Source organism: Malaclemys terrapin, chromosome 13 (assembly GCF_027887155.1).
Source record: "Malaclemys terrapin pileata isolate rMalTer1 chromosome 13, rMalTer1.hap1, whole genome shotgun sequence".
NCBI classification, from domain to species: Eukaryota; Metazoa; Chordata; order Testudines; family Emydidae; genus Malaclemys; species Malaclemys terrapin.
The window spans coordinates 24,835,176-24,855,875 of NC_071517.1; the positions used below are offsets into that span (position 1 = coordinate 24,835,176).

The window sequence follows — 20,700 nt, forward strand, 5'->3', positions numbered from 1 at the left end:
AGCAGTGTTGGTTTGTTTGTTTGTTCCACAGGAAAGGAGGGAAGCCTGAGACAGTATGATAACAAGCGGGATCACAGTTAGTACTTTTGTCCAGGAATCTGGTTCAGGGATGACCTAGCACTGAGGGACAGAACCTGACATGAGGCAGGAAGGACTGGCTACATTATCCACAGGCTGCAGGTGGCACATTGAAGAGAAGGCAGAGTGTGCTAGGTTATATATGGAAACAGGGCTGTGCAGTGTGCTGAGCTGGGCCAGTGATTGTGCCCTTTCCAGCTTGCCATGTCAGACCTTGCATTTAGGGACAAAGGTCCTGTGTGTAAGTACAGAATTCTCTACTGATATTGTACAATAGTTGCCATTAAAAGTCAGCATTTACCCAGGGCATCTGAGATACTGCAGTTATTTCGCATTGATGTACAAGGTACCTATTGGCAAAGGTTCACCCCTAATGGAGACCACAGTCTATATATAGCTGATTCCAGAGAGTGAAAGGGGACACAGAAGCAAGGCTCCCTCCAACCTTGCCGATTAACTCAGTTAGAATACACATTTGCTATGCCCAGAAACCAGTCCCTGAACCAGTAATCTTGCTAGTATCAGAAAATAGGAGCCATATTCTGTTCTGGTGGTACCTAGGGTAGCTCCACAGACTTCAGAGTAGCTTTCTGGATTTGCATCTTGCTGTGTGAGAACCAGATATTCAAAAGTATTTAGGTACCCAAAGATAGGCACCTGCTGGGACTGTCAGAAATGCCTATGGAGGTTGGGCATGTAACTCCACGGATTTCAATAGAAATGTCCACCAGACATGTTTGAAAATCACACCAAGTTCCAATCTGCATTTGTAGGCACCTAAATACCTTTGAAAATCTGGCCCTGAGTGTCTAATTACTTCCCAAGTCTAGTGCTACCTGCAGCCTGCTTTGCCTGCAGTTTAGCGTGGAATGTGCCACAGCAAAGCCACAGGGACTGTTTAAAATATCAGGAGGCAGGGGAAGGTACAAAGAGGGAGGCAAAATGCAGAGACCACAGCAAAACCCATGGGGGCTGTGTTTAAATGGGTAACAAGTCAATGGGTCTCTGTTTCTTTGACCCAGGCACCCTACTTTTCAAATGCAAAGATCACTATCCTTGCAACATGGGGCTCTTCATAGAAGGCATTCATCCAGGAGCTGGGACTGAATTCTATCTTGGCAGGCAGCTAGTGATGATGGTGCACTTCAGTCCAGTTTGCAAGGCAGCTAGTGTGCGTATTGTGTTTTTTATGTTAGGTAGATTTTTACTGAGGCCTGTTATCCTACATACAAGGCAGTGTTTGCTCTATACAAAATGACACACACAAATCTACATTAAAATGTTATATTAAAGCTGCAAAGCCATGTACTCATGCCAGCATTTAGGCTGTCCATGGAACTTTAATTTGTTCCCCGTGTGCATATGCATCACAATGCAATCTATGATTATATGATCACATGATTTTTTTTTTCACAGGACCTCTGCTGGAGCCTAGTCTGGGCCAGAACTGAGGTTTATGAATAAGTATGCAGCTTCTGCAGTGGTGGCACTTCAGGAATGCATGTAGTACTAAAGAGAAGACTAATTGTCCAAGGAATGAACAGACACTGGATGGAGAGGTTAGATACTTCTCTCCCACAGGAAGCGGCTTGCATGCCTCAGTTCCAATCAAATGGTACCCCAGAAGGAGAGAGTGCAGGTGTGGCTTTTGTTCATGTTGACAGGATGCAAGGTTTCTAGTTTAGAGCTTAAATAAATAAAATAAAATAATAAATAAATAAAATCACAGCTTTCCTTTCCTTTAATGATTTGGAAGCATGCTAGTATTAAGTGGAGCAGGAGGGAATCATGGGTCCTGAGGGGTCCTTTCTGTTGTAAAATATAACAGTGAGAAGAACAGCAGACAAAATGCAATTATACCCTGAGTGTTAATGCAGCAATTCTTTCCCACTGCAGTCAGGGCTAGAAATGGCAAGGAAATCCCACAGAGTCCAGGCAATCAACCTGCTCTAATATCACTAGTCCAATAACAAAACAAGAATTGAGAGACATACACAACCAGCCATAAAGAGCTAACATTTTATGGATAAAGCTCAACACCAACAACAAAAATATTGTGCCTTAAGTATCAGAATATATGGAGAATACTTTATGAGGATTTTCATCTTTAAATGACAATTTTTTTTCTACATCCTTTTTTTTTACGGAATCATGTGGTTGAAAAAAATCTTTTGATTCAACTTGTGTTGATGTGATGCTATTGAATAATACTTGCTGGTATTGCTAGCCTTCTGAAGATTGATGCAAAGAGCATTTCCGATCTGCTGGCTAATGGAGGGTCAGTGCTGGGGAAAACAACTCCAGACATTCTATTTATGCTTTATTCCTTTTTTTTGCTATAACTATTAAAATTTAAATAGAGTGAAGGGAGGAAAAGGAAAACAGATAGTATGCAATTTGTTGGCATTAAGGATTTATGGACTTGGTCAGATGAACAGTCCCTCAAAGGAAAGAAGTAAATAAGAAAATGGGGCAAATTTTCATAGAAAAAAGGGACTGTAATATTGTGAAGATGATTTATAACTCTGAGGGGAATTCTGCAAATTGCTCCACTGCATGAGCCTTTCCTGCCAGCCAAACAACATTCTCCACCACACTTCTGAAAGCGTATGTTGCACCAGTTTTCTATCTTTTTCGCTTCCACAAATTAACTCTGGAGGCCCCACAGTAAATGGGGTTAAATAGTCATGTGATTGCTTTCCCACATATTTTTCTATGCCAGATTTTGAAGCCTGTGACAGAGCCCTTGTGTGAGTCAGCTCTGGATAAGTGCACATCAGTAGGCACTGGAAAGCACCTCTGAATCCCCCATATATTTACAGCTAACACTTGTGGCTAGGCTGCAAGCAGAGGGATGCAATCTCGCAGGCTGCATGTGCGGATTTGTCTCAAGTGGAAGTGAAATTGAAGTTTCAAGTGAATTTTTCCTTATTGTTTGTTTAGCTAGCCAGATCTTGCAGCTGGATCCATGCAGAAAGGCCAGCACCTGCTCCAAGCCTTGGTGAAGTCAAACTACTGGAAAGGCAGAAAAAAGGAAGCTAAAGAGAGAACTGACACAAATTTACCCCTGCAGTAACGTCACTACTTTTGCAATTAAATGACCATTTGTTCTACAGAGTGTGTTTGAGCCAGAGCGAGTGTACCTGTGTGAATGAGTAAACCTGAGTGTGCATGAGTGAACCTGAGTGTGCATGTGCAACATTGGAGTGCTTCCTCAGCCATATACTTGAAAGCAGCTTTACTCTGACAGAGGATGTATATCACACAATGCTGGGGTTGCCATAGTAATGATCAGAAATAGTAACACATACAAACTAGCATTTACTTCAGAATTATGGAGATATACCTATCTCATAGAACTGGAAGGGACCCCAAAAGGTCATTGAGTCCAGCCCCCTGCCTTCACTAGCAGGACCAAGTACTCATTTTGCCCCAGATTCCTAAGTGGCCCCCTCAGGGATTGAACTCACAACCCTGGGTTTAGCAGACCAATGCTCAAACCACAGAGACTTCATTCCCTTCATATACAGTGTGAGAGTGTGTGGAGCCCTTTCACATTTTGGAGAGTGCTGGGAATTTCTGCTTCATGCCTTATCCCAAATTGCCTTCCAAAGTAATGACAATTAGCCATTTTTACAAGGTCTGATCGTCTCAAGAAACACATGGTGAAAACCATCACTCAGTGTACAGTAAATCTGAGAACTAGGTTAGACAATGAGAACCCCTAGCATAGAGTCCAAGGAGGGCTCCCTTCATCAGATAAAGATGGTTACCTACCTGTACTATAACTGTTGTTCTTCAAGGTGTGGGTGCAGACATGTATTCCACTCAGGTGTGTGTGTGCTCAGCACACCAAAGCCAGAGAATTGCTTAGCAGTACCTGTAGGGGCAGTGCTCAGGCCCTCTGGCTCCGTAGCCCCTCCTGGGGCTATTTAAGGGCACTGTTGCCCCGATCCGCCTCAGTTCCTTCGCACCAAATTTCAATGGGGCTCAGAGCCTAAAGAATGACTGCAGAACTGCCTCCCCAAAATTTGCATCTGATCTAGATGTAGTCATAATAGCATACTTGGCAAAAGTACATTTTGAAGACAAAGTAGCAGCTGTGACCGTCTGTATCCCCATGTGTACCCTTTTCACAAACCTACAATGGATTCTGCACAAAGTACATATTGTGAGGTATCATTTGAAAACTCATAATTTACTAATCATTACTGTCCTGGTAAAATATGTGTGGCAACATTGTATGTAAAGTTATAAGAGTCTACTCTATAACTATTATTGAGACATGCTTAAAGTTTAGAAAAGAAGGCATAAACCAATTCCTCAAAGACAAAAGGTAAACTGACACCTCAGCCAGGAGTCAACAAAATCAAATGGACTATCACCTGGTTAAGGGGCCATTCCTTGGCAGAAAAAGGGTGTGAGCGAGAATTTTACATCGTGGCAAAGAAACAGCTGGAGGTTCCTGTCCCACAGACTTTCTGTTCCCTGAACACCATCTGGTGATGATTCTCAAAGAGAAGGAAACAATATAAAAATGGAGAACAGAGGCCCCAAATGATCTCTCCCTTCATCTATACTCATGGCAATGACATCACTTGAAGGACAAAGGAAGCATCATTAGACTAGGGAGAGAGCCTGTTTGAAAGGAGGTCAGCCAGTAAGACTCTACAGCATGTGGTGAGAGAGATGCTTTGCTTTGAATTCATTTAGCTTGCTAAGTTAAGTATTAGATGCATTTTATCTTTTATTTACTTGTAACCAATTATGACTTTTATGCCTCATTACTTGTAATCGCTTAAAATCTTTCTTTCTGTAGTTAATAAACTTGTTTTACTGTTTTATCTAAACCAGTGTGCTTGGACTGAAGTGTTTGGGAAACTCCACTTGAGATAACAAAGTTTCTGCATATAATTTTCTAATAATTAAATGACAGATTTTATATGAGCTTGTATTGTCCAGGTAGGTGCTGGGCAGTACAAGACGCACAATGCTGGGGGAAGCCTGGGACTGGTAGTTTGTTGGTGTTGCCCTGCAGTGTAATTCTTGGGTGGCTGGCTATAGCTGGGAGTGATTCACATGCTGGAGGCTGTGTTTGAGCAGATCAGGAGTAGTGGCTCTCAGAGCACAGCAGTGTAAAACACTGTAGAGTTGAGGGGACACAGTTGTTCAACAGACTAGACTGAACCCTTGGGAATGTCACACCTGCTCATGTCCAATATCGAAACATCACTGAGAAATGAGATCGACGACGCTTGGGCCCTCATAACCTCTCTGGAAGCACAGTTCAAGCTATCCCTTACGTCAGTGAAAAGCAGGATGTTATCCACCTGGAAAACATTTGCATGGAGACTGCTTGACCCTTCATCCCATCCTCAAAGAAAATAAAAAGTCAAGGCAATGAAAAAGGCTGCAATTCTGTCACGGAGGTCATGGAAGTCATGGATTCTGTGGCTTTCTGTGACCTCCGTGACTTTTGCAACTGCAGCTGACCCCAGGGCTTCCTGAGCAGCTGGCCCCGGGGAGCACCCAAGGAGCAGTCCTGGGTGCTGCAGGGTCAGCCGCACCAGCCACTGCTGGAGCAGCCCCAGGGACAGCCACACTAGCCACTGCTTGGATGGCCCTGCGGCCAGTCGCATTGGCCACTGCTGGAGCAGACTCTGAGGCCAGCCGCACCTGCTGCTGCTGGACCAGCCCTGGGGCCGCCTGATCAGCAGCCGGTGCCACTATTCCTGGGGGCCCCCCAGAGGAGCAGTGGTCCCAGGGGCTGCTCCTGAGGCCTTCAGAGCAGCAGTCCCCGGAGCCTCGGAGTAGCGGGTGGCTGGGGGCAATCAGCCTCCATTGCCAGTGCAGGGGCTAGCCGTCAGCCCCCTAGGGTCCCGCAGAGCAGTGGTGCCCTGGGGCCCTCCAGAGCAGCAGCGCACCAGGACCCCAGGAACTGCGAAGTATTAGTCAGGGGTATTTATATAGTAAAAGTCATGGACAGGTCATGGGCCATGAATTTTTGTTTATTGCCTGTTACCGGTCCATGACTTTTACTAAGAATACCTTTGACTAAATCTTATCCTTAGCGATGAATGAAATGGCTTAACTGTTTCCAGATACAATGCCAAGCAATATCTGACATCCAAGAATGAAGAGGCTGTAGGTCTGTATTTGAATAAAGCTTTGGAAAAAATACAGGTGAGTGTATTGTCTGGTTAATATCAAATTGTGACATGATTTTAGACAAAGGGCTGAGGCCTCAAGGCCACCTTGTTTTTGAGTGTAGGGAGGGTCTGCCATTAAGGACTGCAGGTCACTGGCTCTCCTTGTGGAAGTTATGGCCACAAGAAACACTATCTTTTGAGATGAAATCCTCTTTTTTCTGAGCGAGGCTGCTACTACAGCCATGCATTTGGTCACATAGCGCTGAGGACAGGCCAAAGGGGAGCACAGTGTACTGACTGTGTTGACCTGCCACAACAAATCTCAGAAACCACTTATGGCTTGGGAAAATTGCCACATGGAAGTAAGTGTCCTGAACATCCAGGGCAGCAAGCCAGTCATTGTGATTCAATGTAGTAAGAACAGAAGCAATGGTGACTAGGTGGAATTTCACGTATGTGATGTACTTGTTGGGATTGGGGAGATCGAGGGTAGGTCTCGTTCCTCCCGTGGACTTGGGGACCAAGAAGAGAAGGAGGAGAATCCCTTTCCCTCCTGCTGCAGGGGGTCCTCTTCTCTAGCTTCTGAAGAATGCAGAAACGGAACCTGCGGAAGGAGCAGTGGCTCATGAGAGAGGTGCCTGAAGAGAGGAGTGGGAAGGGGGAATCCAGAGAAATTGGATTTCAGAACCCAATCTCACAGTGCTTAGGATCCATTTGTTCATGGTTACTCTGTGTCAAACACTGTAAAAGTGAGACAGGCTGTCCCCAAATTGAAGAGATGGAGATTGAGAGATCACAGTTGAAATGATGTCCTGGATGTGCAATTCAAAATGGCTGCTTGCTTGACATTGGAGGAGGGCAGGCTGGCTGGTTAAAATTGGATCCAGAAGACCTCCTCCTCTGTGACCCATGACCTGTTCTGGAGAAGTCTTGCTGTCTACCAGTAAAGGATGACTGCTGGAAAACCCAACTGTGAGCAATACTGCTGCTGTTGCTGAAAACCCCCATAATGACTTCTCTTTGGGGCTGGGTATAAAACCCCAACAAACATACCGTAGCACAGCTGTCCTTAAAAGAATGTCAAGTCTTGTCAGTTTTCTCAGAAAACATAAAACAACCATCAAAAGGCAAGTCTTCTATGCTCTGCTGAACCTCAGGAGCAATGCCAGAATTCTGTAACCATGAGGCCCTTCTCTTAGTCACAACTGACACCATAATTCTGGGGGAAGCATCTGCCACATCCAGTGCTGACTGTAATAATGTTTTGGCCACCAGATGGCCCTCCACAATGAACAACAAATTCTTACCTGGATGATTCTGGCCATTTATCAGTAAATTTCGACACAGCGTCCCAACTGAGGAAGTCATATTTAGATAGCAACGCTTGTTGATTTGCAATGTGCGTCTGTAACAATGGGGCTGAATAAATTTTCCTCTCCGTCAATCCACTTTCTTAGATTCCCTGTCCTTAGCGTGGACTTGTATCTCCCCTGCAATGAGCTATCGTTTACTGTCATTACAACGAGAGAGTTTAGGGACTGAATGGGAATAGAAACACTCAAAACCCTGTATAAGGACATAATATTGTCAGAATGCCTCGCTGTAGGGGGCAATGAAGCCGGAGTTTTGCAGGCTCCAAAAGAGCCTCATTTATGGGAAAAGCTACCTTACCTCAGGTTGAGGACTGGAGAATATGCAACAACTTATCAGTATTCTCTTGCAGGAACTTGACCTGCATGCCCAGGTGGAAGCCTAACACCTCAGGAGGTCCTGGTATGACTTGAAATCCTCGAGCACAGGGAAGGAGAGCCCAGTACTGTGAATCACCTAGTGAGGAGAAGGAAGGAGGAAGCAGGGCCAATGGAGGCTCCCTGTGCCAGCACTTGTTCCTGTATGAGGGGTTAAGACTGAAATGGCCCAGGAGGTATGACCTCCAACTGAATCTACAACAGAGGTGGCTCAAGAGGACAGGCTGCAGATTCGGTCGGCAACCTTATCCTGGACTGGGTCGAAGAACAGGATCTTGTAGATCAAGGAAGGTCCCAAATATTCCAAGGAGGCCACTGAGGAGAAGGATATGGCATTTATGGCCAGGAGTCCCTGTCCCTACTGCAGGAAAGATGCCTATCTTAATACTGATGGTGATCCAAGGATGGCCTCAAGGACTTCTGAGAGTGTTGCCTTCAATAAAGGGAGAGGAGAAAGATGTCCCCAAACATGGACCAAGCAAATGACCAGTCTCATCCAAATGCCAATATGGAAGTGGCATCGGTACCAAGGATGAAAGAGCAGTCAACAAGTTAAGTACTGTACCAAAATAGGCATTGTACTTCCACTTGACACAGGAGCAGACAACAATTCTGAAGCCGGGATTGGTACCAACCCCAAAATGAGTTCTGCAGTGAAGGTATTGGTGGTACTGAGGAGAGTGTCTGTGCTGATGGACCCCTCGGTACCAAAAAGGGGACTGACCTCAACTCCGCACTCTGCATCTTAGGTGGTGAAGAATATGGTGCTACCGATTGAGACAATTCTGCAAACAGACCAGGCAGCACAGAGTACAGAGCCAAAGCAGAAGAAGCCACAGCAGCTGAGTGCTCCTGAATTATTGATGAATCAGGAACAGCGAGGCAGAGCAGGTCTGATGTAACCTGGTATGCCAACAGTGTAGAGACAGTCGGTGCTGATGCTGACATTGTCAGTGCCAGACTCAACATATGCCCCATGCCCAGTACTGAGGTCGATGGTACAGTGTCCAACAGCTCTCGGTGTGGTACCAGGAAGTGGTTAGATGGACCAACTCCATCCCATGAACCTGAAGAATCATGGTGCAAGTGAGCACGCCTGTTAAAAGATGAAGAGGAATCTTTCGAGTCCTGGAATGGCCTCGTCTGTCTTGCGAGACCTCTTCGTTGGAGGACCAGAGGACAGAGAATAATCCCCCTTCCTCTTACGGGAAATATCAGACCTTGAGCCTGGATCAACAACTTGAGTTGGGACTGGACGATCTGTGGAAGTCCACAGTGCCAAAGTGGATCTCATGGCCTGTTTCAGAAGGCATTGCTTGAGGTACAAATCTCTTGCCACATGTGTTTTCTTGAACCATTTACAGACGGAGCACCTTTCCATAATGTGCCCTTCTCCAAAGCACAATAAACACTGAGTGTAGGGATCACTACTGGGGATAGCCACCCCATATGACAGATAGTGTTTAAAACTTGGTGAAGGCATCTCAGCAGGCTAAACCCTACTTAACTAACAAAAACTTAAGGGTATCACTATAATTAACTATGTACACCAATATCGCGGAAACTCTGTGACAGAAAAAAGTGAGGTAAAATACCACACAGAATGTTTCAACTCAAGCAGCGGGTGGCGAGAAGGAACTGAGTGGGGTTAGGGTGGTGCGCCCCTAACATAGCTAGAGGACAGAGGTACTGTGGGCACTGCTAAGAAAAGATTTCCAGCTTGGTTGCACTGGGTGCACGCGCACCTGAGTGGAACACGTGTCTGCAACCACTTGAAGAAAAATGAGAGCTGACCACAGATGGACAATGGAATCACTGTAATCCTATTCCCTCATTCATATTTACTCTATAAGGCTGTGTAGCATGTTGTCCCATGAGAAAAAGATACAATTAGTCCAGAATGCCTCCATTTATCCTCACCTAGAATCATGGCCATGTCAGCATGGCCAGAGACAGCTCACAGGTCTACAATGATCAGCACAAACATTTGGTTCTCAGCCTGCAGCAGATCAACCACTGGGACCAGGACTGTCTCTGTGCAATATGCAGGCCTGGAACCAGACTGGAGGCCATCTGAGGGCTCCAGGAATTGTCAGATTATCACAACTGTGTCATAAACATCTCCCTAAAAAATGAGATTGGAGACTGGTGATAATCAGAGAGATTAACTATGCCCAAAACCTCAAGGTCAGTTCCTTAAGTAAACAAGCCATGCTATGGGCGGCCATTCACAATCTCCTCCAATAATGCACACAACGTCTCCACTACTTGTCAGTAGCCTAGAGGGGCACAGATCCAATTTACCATTGGTGTCCTAAGGCTCCTCCAGAACCTGTCAGTAATACTGGCCCAAAGTCAGGCAGAGAAGAACCTATGTTTGACCCCTGTGTGACCAGCTTTATCTATTTAGGTACATAGATGGCCCCCAAAACCATAGTATCTGAGCTCCTTCCAAACATGTTTGGCTTTATCTTCACAACCTCCTCTCAAATATGGAAGCATTATGGGGCGTATGTGTAGTTCAAATATTCCTTTCCAATGCCTATTACTTTGTATTTATCAACATTGAATTTCATGTGTCATCATGTTGTCCAGTCCCCTGATTGGCTGGGTGCTTTTGAAGTTCCTCACCGTCATACCTATCCTCATGGTAGGGACCTTGTCAAAGGACTTTTGAAAGTCTACATGAAGGAGTTCTCCTTATTTTCTACCGGACTGCTATGCTCAAAGAATTGAGAAAACAAGACTGATATTTGAAGAAGCAGTGAAATACAACGGTTTTGGAGGCACCTACCACACTTCACCATTGCTGTGCTCTTAGAAAGAGTCAATTCCATGTGCACATTTTTCAGGGATTTCTAGGAGCAGGGAACTGGGGATGGCAAGTAAAGGATGCACGGCGTACTGGAGAGTCATCTGTTTTAAAACCAGAAAGGACCCCTGTGATCAGCTTCTCTGGCCTGCACAACACAGGCCAGAGGATTTCACCCAGTGATTCTTGCCACAGAGGCAATGTTAATGGCTCTTTCCTAGCGATGAGATGGTGACACATTAGTTATTATTATTAATTATTCTGTGTATTATGGTAGTGCCTAGAGACCTCAACTGAGACCGAGGCTTCATTGTGCTAAGAGCTGTACAAATATATGCTGTACCATCTCTCAGCATATATTTGTCTGGAAAAGCTTATAGTCTTAGTAGACAAGAGAGATACGACATGGGGGAAAGAGAGACAACAGAGCGATAGTCTGAAAGTGCTGTTCCATGATCTCTGTTGTCAGTTTTGGGGGTGGGGCATTGTTTATTTACATTGTATTTCATTGTAGATGTTCAATGTGTTCTAGGGCAAGAGTGGGAGAGAAAGGAAGACAGGAAAAGATTGGCTAAAGGAAGAGTGGTAAGGGGATTGGGGATGAATGAAAGGGAAGAGGATGATAGGCATGAGAGTAGCCAGAGAGATATTGAAGTGAACTGAAAGGCAGGGGTTAGAGATGGTTTGAAATCAGCAGGGACTCAACAGAGGGGGAACAATATTCAGAGTATAAGCTAGCGAGCTGTCTGATGAGTCTGAAGGTCCCTGATGAAACTGCTTCTGCAACTAAGTGGCAGCTTGAGTCTCTGGCTCTCTCCATGCTCAAGGATTTTTTTTTCTTTCCTTGATCCCACATGTCTTGAGTGGGGAGATGGTCCTGCCTTTGCAGAGTTCTGGGCCTAAGGGGTGTTAGAGGTAGTCCTACAGGGCCTCATCTTTCCTGTTTCCCCCACCCTAGTGCTGCAGCACCTACCACAGCCCAGAGTTCAGATCTGGAACTGAATCCAAATCCAAACCTCCAAGGAGTTTGAGGCTGCTGGGGTTTGGGGTTCCAGTTTGGTTCTTTATGCAAATAGGGTTGAATGGCAAAGTCCCTATCTCGATCTGACCCTCCCCAGAATTCGGGGCTGAGTGCTCTGGTTTGACCCAGTTGTGACAGTGCTATGGGGCACAGCTTACATTGCAGGCCAGTGCTGACAATCTGACCAGTAACTAAGTCTCTCTGAGTACTGCTAAGCAGTCAGATGAGGAGAGGCAGGGAAGGCAAACAGGCATCTGGAGTCTTTCCCCCTCCAACGCCCGCCCCCCCACAGCCTTGGTCCAAAGGCATAACTAAAGGGGTCCTCTCCCAATTTGGAGCACTGGAGAAGCTGAAGGGGCAAGCCGGAGACACGGATTGGATGTGGTGGGGGTGACATCACCTCTACTCTTTTCAGCTTCACCCAGTGACAAGAAGGTGCTGGGGACATGAGCTGATCAGCACTGCCATTGCTTTGCTGGAGCTCTCCTGAAAGAGAACGATCTCTTCTTTATTGATGGAGAGGTATACCGGACATTATTGGCCAATACATGTGCGCCCTCAGGGGAGTGTATCCCACAGTCCTGCTACACTCTGCTGCAATGTAAACACCACATGCTGAGAGAGGCCCCAATCAGTCTCTGGGGTAGAAGCATATGGCATACACCACGCGTGGTTTACACTGCTTGTGGAACGCACACTGAAAAGGGCCCAGAGTGTGTAACATGTAATAAGAAGTGCTCTGCAACCTTTCAATTTGCATACAGCTTTGGTCTAGGAACTCATTGTTATTTAATTTAATACATGACCCTATCTCAGTGAAGCAACAGTGTATGAAAATGGAAAGACACTCAAGAATTAAATTAACTTGATCACAAAGTGAGGGAAATGGCATTTTGGCTAATGGATGGGGACTGTGGTTAAATTGGGAATCACTAGCATTTGAACTCTTCCTGGCATCAAATTGTCAGGATCTGCTAATGGCAGATGCTAATGCAGGGAGTTTATTTCTCTGGGATGAGGCTGGTGAACATCGTTTGCTGATTGTGATGGCTACTTTCCTAGCCTGAGGTTCAGAAGTAGGAGCAGTGAGTTTAACCCAAAGATCAAATGTGGCCCACAGCTTCATAAAATTCAGCTCCTGGGTGCTCCTATCCTGCAATAGGAGGCTCTCTGCTTCCGGAGAGTCTTCTTGTGCAGGGAAGACCCTCGGGAGGCCAAGATAGCCACCTGTATAGCTGCTTTGCACTAGTGGGAATTGAAAAAAGCTGCTTTAAAGAAGCTGAAGGTGTGGCTCCTCTTTGCATCAGAGGCTGGGTTTGTCTGGAGACAGATCCACAATGGAAGTTTGTATAGAGGGAGCCCCTTGCCCCAGAGGGACTGTGTTAGTGAGGGGCTAAAGATAGTGCTGTGCATATGCCACTGTGCTGCAGAATGGATCCAGAATGAGTCAGCTTTGGAAAAGGCAGGTGGGAAGAAAGAGGAGAGCTGGAGAGACAGGCTGCCCAAAGCAATGCTCTTGATGTATATATTTTACCTCAACATGGTCTAGTGTTTCTATTTGCTCTCTCTCTGGCTGGGATGATTTAGCTGGGAATTGGTCCTGCTTTGAGCAGGGGGTTGGACTAGATGACCTCTTGAGGTCCCTTCCAACTCTGATATTCTATGATTCTATGATTCTCTCGAGTCCATAATTATTACTATTCTTCTGTGGTAGTGGCCACTATGTAACAGATGCTTCCCAAACAGACAGAGGTCAGGATAGGGGGAATCACAACAGGCAAATCAGATAGAATTTAGACAGGAATCCGTTTTGTAATAAGAACCCCACAGGTCTTGAATGCAGAGCCTGCAGTGTGGCAATAGGACTGTTCTCTCTCACCCTTTTCTCCCCATTGCCCAGGGCAATGTGACAGACAGTTAGTCATCTAGGGAAGGTCTTCAGGAGTACAGCCATTGACAGATACTGGGACAACTTCCTTTCAAGCCCAGCCAAGGAAAACAGCTGGAGGTAGAAGGGCCTGTTGGATCACCCAGTCTATTTCCCAGGGGCCAGCACAGGACTACTACCTACTCTAGGGTTACCGCCGGTCCAGTCTCAAATGATGGATTGACCATTAGGTCTAGATCCATTTAAAAATTAAATGTCACCTCTTCACACGTGCGCAGAGAAATGGAGATGAGGGAGGATGCTGGAAAGATGCTCTCAGTGTAACTTCGGTGATAGATTATGTGGACTCATCTGTGTGTATAACTCAAATGGACCAGAGCCATCCATTTCCCCTATTTCTGTGCCCTAGCGTGCTGATTTGGGGGCACTGCTTGTACAACCTAGGAGTTCTGGTTGATATTATGAAGTTATTCTGAAGTTATCATGAAATTGCTACATCACGGAAAGCATTATGTATGCAGCACTGTGGACAGGACCTGCAGCAGGTACACACCTGATTGAGGACAATGAGGAGTGCTTAGGTTTAACGTCTGTACTTTGACCACACAATTATTATGCTAACGGTAACTGCACACTAAGAGCAATCAGTTTTACCCTACCTCTCAGAAGGGAGCAGTGGAAAACACAGAACAAAGAAAGTCAGGAGCTGGTAGGGGATATAGAAATACATAAGGCCACACAGAAGGAGCTTGGGTTGTGACACACAGAATGTCTGGACAGGAGTAAGGAAAAGCATGGACCAAGGTCAGAGCGGACAAGCTGAGGGGAGAAAACTCCATGTTTCAGCATACATGTTTCAGCTTTGCAGCCAAAGGACCTGGATGACCCCAGTCCAAACAATGCTCTGGCATGATGGGGAAACTGAGGCAGAGAAATGTATGCAGGGTTTACTATTTTGTCTGATCTGTATTCTTATTGTGATTTACCTGTTAAGCGAAAGAGCGAATAAGGTGTTAGACTGTGCAAAGTGCATCTGTGTGTTATCTGCTTCAGAACTGCCATCTCACCCTCTGAGATGGTTAAACTATAACCCAGAAGGCTCTCACCTTTGGTGGCATTCTGGAAGAGGGTGTCCTTAAGGCTACTGGGGTGTCTTGAGAGTCAGCACTGGTCCTGGGGGTTAAAGCAAGTGGGCTGAGGAGTCCATTGCCATGAAGGGGTAGCAGACTGTAAGTCACTGCCCAGGAAATGGGCTGGAAAGGCCTAGGGAGGAAACATTGCTGCAGCCTGCTGAGAACCAAGGGAGCTTAAAACACGCAGGGACACAGCAGCTGAGTCCCCTCACAGCAGTCTAAAAGGTTAATGCAGTCCTAGGATGCATTGGACAAGGTATTTCCAGCAGAATCAGGGAAGTGTTAGTACCATCATACAAGGTACAGTACTGATGAGACCTTATCTGGAATACAGGAGGGGGACAGGCACACACACATGTTTAAGAAAGATGAATTCAAACTGGAACAGGTGCAGATAAGGGCTACTAGGATGATCCAAGGAGAAGACTGACAAGAGCCTGGCTTGTTTAGCCTAACCAAAAGAAGGCTGAAGGGAGATATGACTGTTCTCTGTAAAAACATCAGAGAGAGAAATACCAGGGAGGGAGAGGAGTTATTTAAGTTAAGTGCCAATATGGACACAAGACCAAATGGCTCTAAACTGTCCATCAACAAGTTTAGACTTCAAATTAGATGCGGGTTTCTAACCATCAGAGGAGTGAAGTTCTGAAGCAGCCTTCCAAGGGCAGTAGTGGGGGCAAAAAAAACTAACTGGCTTCAAAACTGAGCTTGGTAAGTTTATGGAGGGGATGGTATGATGGGACTGTCTATGATGGCACGTAGCCGATCTGCGACTGCTAGCAGCAAATATGCCCCAACAGCCTTTGATTGGACACTAGATGGGGAGGTCTCTGAGTTATTACAGCGAATTCTTTCTCACGTGTCTGCCTGGTGAGTCTTGCCCACACGCTGAGGGTCTAACTGATCGCCATATTTGGGGTCAGGAAGGAATTTTCTCCTCAGTCAGATTGGCAGAAACCCTGGGGGATTTTTGCCTTCCTCTGCAGCGTGGGGCCCAGGTCACTTGCAGGTTTAAACTGGTGTAAATAGTGTATTCTCTGTAACTTGAAGTCTTTACATCATGATTTGAGGACTTCAGTAACTGAGGCAGAGGTTCGGGGTCTATTACAAGGGTGGGAGGGTGAGGTTCTGTGGCCTGAAGTGTGCAGGAGGTCAGTCTAGATGATCATGCTGGTCCCTTCCGGCACTAGAGTCTATGAGTCTAGTGAGTGGCCAATGGGGGCAATTCAGCTGCAACCTGTGATGCCTCATGATGATTAATTTTGTATTTTCTCTGTCAGGGCTGCACTGAGAATCCAGCCCTGGACAGACTCCTGGGAGGGGGACAGGCACACACCCTGCATAGGCACAGCTGAGATGTGGGACGCACAGATCCTGCAAAGACACAGCTGAGATGGGAGAGGCAGGGAGTTCAGCTGCATGAGTCTCCCTTCCCCAGGGCAGCTGCAGCAGCCCCTGCTGCAGGGTTCGCCTGCCGGCAGGAGGCTGGAATGTCTTGGCTTCACTGTTGCACACTGTGAAATCCATGTTTTCTCACATCAGATGTTCACAATGTTGTGGCCACTGGGTCCTTAGCACCCATTTTAGGGAGCTCCATGACCAAGGACAAGCTATACAAATGCTCAGTCCAGCTGAAAGCCCACCCCATCTCACCCTCTCTGGCCAGGCCTGTTTGGAGTGAGAGCCTGACTCCCATCATTAGTGTGCCTCTGCCATTAGTCTGGGGGGAACGTGCTGCCTTCCCTGAATACTGATTAGTTCTGAGTCCTATAAAGCAGCCAGTGTTCATCTCCTCCAGCTCTGAGAAATGTAGCCTGTGTACATAAACAAATGGGAGGTGCGTATTACTTGCTGTCCAAGCTCATTATTTTCTTACAAGATGTCAGGAGCCCCCACTGAAAAGGGCTGAATAGCCGATGAAATTGATTTCTACATGGATCTACAGTGAAGCTTGAGAACAGGATGCACAGTTTGACTTTAATCAGGGCAGGAGGCACAGGTGACACATGGGAATTCTGAAAAGGAAAATTGTCTCATTAAGGGCCGCTACAGATCTTCACAAAACAGGAAATGACAGAACTTGCTTTTCCCCTGTGCACAGGACTCCAAAGAATATTTTAAATTCCTGTTTGCTTCTTTCAGGTTCCTGGGCATCTGTAGAGGCACATCAGAGGTGGGGAGGAATCTAGTATTCATATTTGTGTTTATTTAAAGCTATCGGGGCGGGGGGAGGGGGCTGGGTTGTCACGGAGAGACAAAGCAGACAGGTTGTATACTCAAAAGAAATGCAATAATAGCAGCTTCACACCCTTCTCCTATCTCAGCTTGTTAATACTTTCTCAGAGAAGGAAAGAATGTTAAAATGAGACGTCTGATTGCAAGATCTAGCTATGGAACCGCCGGGGCCACAAATGGAAATCAGTAACTCATATATAGCTAAGTTAGAGCCGATCGGGACATTTGTGTCAGAAAATGCTGATTCATCAAACCTGAAACTACTTGGGTGAAGGGCCAGTCTTGTTTTAATATTTTTTGAAAATGACATTTTGAAATGGTCAAATGTTGCATTTCCACATTTTTAAATGAAAAACTCTGTTTTTCCCTCTATTGTCTCCTTGGCTCCCATGTCACCACAGTCAGACTAGGCCCATACACAACCAATCCAGCCAACCCACAGCCAGCTGAGACAGAAGGGTGCTCTTAGAATAGGTGGTGGCTGCTGTATCTCAAACACTGCTAGATGATAACTGGAAGTAAACAGGAAGCTTTTTAACGGTACAAATTAGGAGGCTTAATCCCACCAGAAACTGGTGGGTATGTGCACAACTGGACCAGGATGTAGGTAGTCAGACCTTGTGGTCAGAACAGGCATAAAGTCTAGTGGGTGGTGCAGGCATCCAGCTTAGGGACTGAAGCTGAAGATCAGCACGAAAATCAACTGCCAGTTACCAGAGCCAGGGGTCAAGCCAGAGTCACACCCAAGAATTGCAGCTGAGGGTCAGAGCCTGGGTCAGGTACCAAATGCCAGAGCCAAAGTTCAAGCAAGAGTCAGGGTCAGAAGTTGGAGGCCGGAGTCAGAGCTGAGGATCAGCTGGTCACTGAGAATTGGAGGTGAGGCATAATGATAGGAGGAGAGGCAAGATTCAAGCACAGCAAGGAGCAAGGTGGGAACAGGAGCGAAGGCAGGCATGAGGCAGGAATCAGGAGTGGAGCAGGAATCAGGAACAGGGCTGGGTGCAGGAGGCAGGCATAAGCAGGGTCCAATGCAGCCACAACAGGAAATCACCTTGTTACTTGGACAAACTTTCTGTTCCTTCTTCTGGCTTAAATAGCATGGTTGGACCAATCGGTGAAGCCGGGCGATCCTCCAATCAGAGCTCCCGTGGGTGGCACTTTGGCTGGGGCTACAGTCCTAGTAGCTTCTCAGCCCACTCCATTTAAGTAGCCATTGGATGGAGGCCAGGATGTGGCAACTATCTAGGGGCTCACAGGCCAGGGCTCAAGACCTGGGACATCACAGTATGTACTTGGCATGGTTAAGCCATGCCTCTGCTGCTGCCGCCATCTGCGCACAGAGCAGATAAAGCATGGGCAGACGCAGCACAAACTTCCTGCAAAGGAATCCCCACAGATGTGCCTCTGGCCTGGAGAGGCTACTCCATGACAGCAAAGGGACTTGAACCTTCATGCCCATTTCACTGTTAGCCTTGCTGCTGAAACTGCCAACACTGCAAGCTGAAGGTGTGGCTGATAGCATGTGGGCATCATGTTCCCACAGGCCATCCCTCATCTGCCATCTGATGGAAATTTGCAGTGCTGTAGCCATAGTTTGAAAGCTTGTCTCTCTCACCAACAGAAGTTGGTCCATAAAAGCTATTACCTCGCCCACCTTGTCTCTCTATTCAATGGAATTCACTTCCAGTGTTCCTATTTATTTGGTCAGTTTTGTAACAATTGACTCAGAGGTGTTATTTTTAAAGTTACCTTACCTGAAGGATAACCCAGTGACCCTCCTTTGCAGCCATGTCTAGAGCTTGCTCTGCTACTACCTCTTGACCTTGTCCAAGGGAAACATTGTGGAAATTCTTGTTGTTAAATGTGTAACCAAGTTTCTTCCCTATAAGGAGAAAGGAAAACTTTCAGCACTCTTTACCAGAACAGCTCATGCAGCATTGCTGATCTCAAACAGTAATAACAAGGCAGAGCTCATGCTTATCAAAACTCCTTCACAAAACAGCTACCACATTTCTTATAATTATTATCTTATTTCTAACGCACTCTTTGCCTAGGCAATGAAAACAGCATTGGCTGCTTCTTAATTATTTCCAATTGCAGCACGACATCAACACAGAGGTACAGGGCCACAAAGTGCCTTTGTTTAAAGAACATTATTCCCCCATAACCTTGTGTGGAGATGCATTTTTAAATTATATGAAATTAAAGTAATTTCCAGCTGATTAAACAGGCTTTAAACCAGATGTCATTCAGTGGTGAAATTTATCCTGCCAATCCACACCATAGTTAGCAAGGTATTTAGAAATATATTCATTCTGGAAAAGGAATCTGGGATGCCTTTAAATATTGGAAATGGTTGGTTGAAATCTGTTCTGGTGCCTTGTGCCCTTAGGTCATTTCCTTCTCTAGTTCCCTCATAACAGCCAGTCCTTCCGGGGCAGTGCTCAGGAGGAAGGACTCCTGTTCTCTACTGGCTGTGTCCTGTACCACTCCCCCATCTCAAGAGGATAGAAATATATTTCCTAAAGGAGCGCTAGCCACTAAATCCCACAGCAGTTTGCGTTCAATACCAATATGGCTTAGATCAAACCAAAGAACTAACTACTGGCAATTACAGAAGAGAAAACAGAATGCATCACAGTGGACTCCCGACATGGAGGAGACATAACATCCCTTCGAACTCCACTACCCTCACACTGAAGAATCATGTTGTTTACTTTGTCCCTCACATGATAGAAATCCCATTAGGCTTCCCAGCAGCCAAAGCTGGGTCTCTGTTTCTATCCAAACTGTCAGAGCTGGCTGTGGGAGTGATTCTCGCTGACTGTGATGCAAAGTTTACAACATCTGTGACAGAGATGGCAATTTCCTGCAGTATCTTTGGGAGAGCTCACTGTGTTAAGTTTATGTATCATTGTGGGTCAAAGATTGTATGTAATCCCATGGAGGAGGGTGACCACAGCTCCTCCAGAAACTAAGCATCATGGGAGGTGATTAGGCAGATTGGATTTAGATCTTAGATCTTAGATCCAGACTTAGAACAACGCTTCCTCAGCTCTCGTCCCCTGGTGCCCCTCCTCTACTTGCGCTACATTGATGACATCTTCATCATATGGACCCACGGAAAGGAGGCCCTTGAAGAATTCCACCTGGACTTCAACAATTTCCACCCCACCATCAACTTCAGCCTGGACCAGTCCACACAAGAGATCCACTTCCTGGACACTACAGTGCAAATAAGTGATGGTCACATAAACACCACCCTATACCGGAAACCTACTGACCGCTATACATACCTACATGCCTCCAGCTTCCATCCAAGACACATCACACGATCCATTGTCTACAGCCAAGCCCTAAGATACAACGGAATTTGCTCCAACCCCTCAGACAGAGACAAACACCTACAAGATCTTTATCAAGCATTTGTAAAACTACAATACCCACCTGGGGAAGTGAGGAAACAGATTGACAGAGCAAGACGGGTACCCAGAAATCACCTACTACAGGACAGGCCCAACAAGGACAATAACAGAACACCACTGGCCATCACATACAGCCCCCAACTAAAACCTCTCCAGCGCATTATCCACGATCTACAACCTATCCTGGAAAATGATCCCTCACTCTCACAGA

General features: G+C 46.1%; 1 protein-coding gene across 1 annotated transcript in view; it reads right to left on the bottom strand.

Moving 5' to 3' along the window:
* Window positions 1–20,700, bottom strand: part of DNAH9 (dynein axonemal heavy chain 9) — a 404,651-nt gene that overhangs the window by 37,857 nt on the left and 346,094 nt on the right. The window contains exon 62 of the mRNA XM_054048023.1: window positions 18,819–18,946. Coding sequence (XP_053903998.1) covers window positions 18,819–18,946 — 128 coding nt within the window. The remainder of the gene's footprint in view (window positions 1–18,818; window positions 18,947–20,700) is intronic.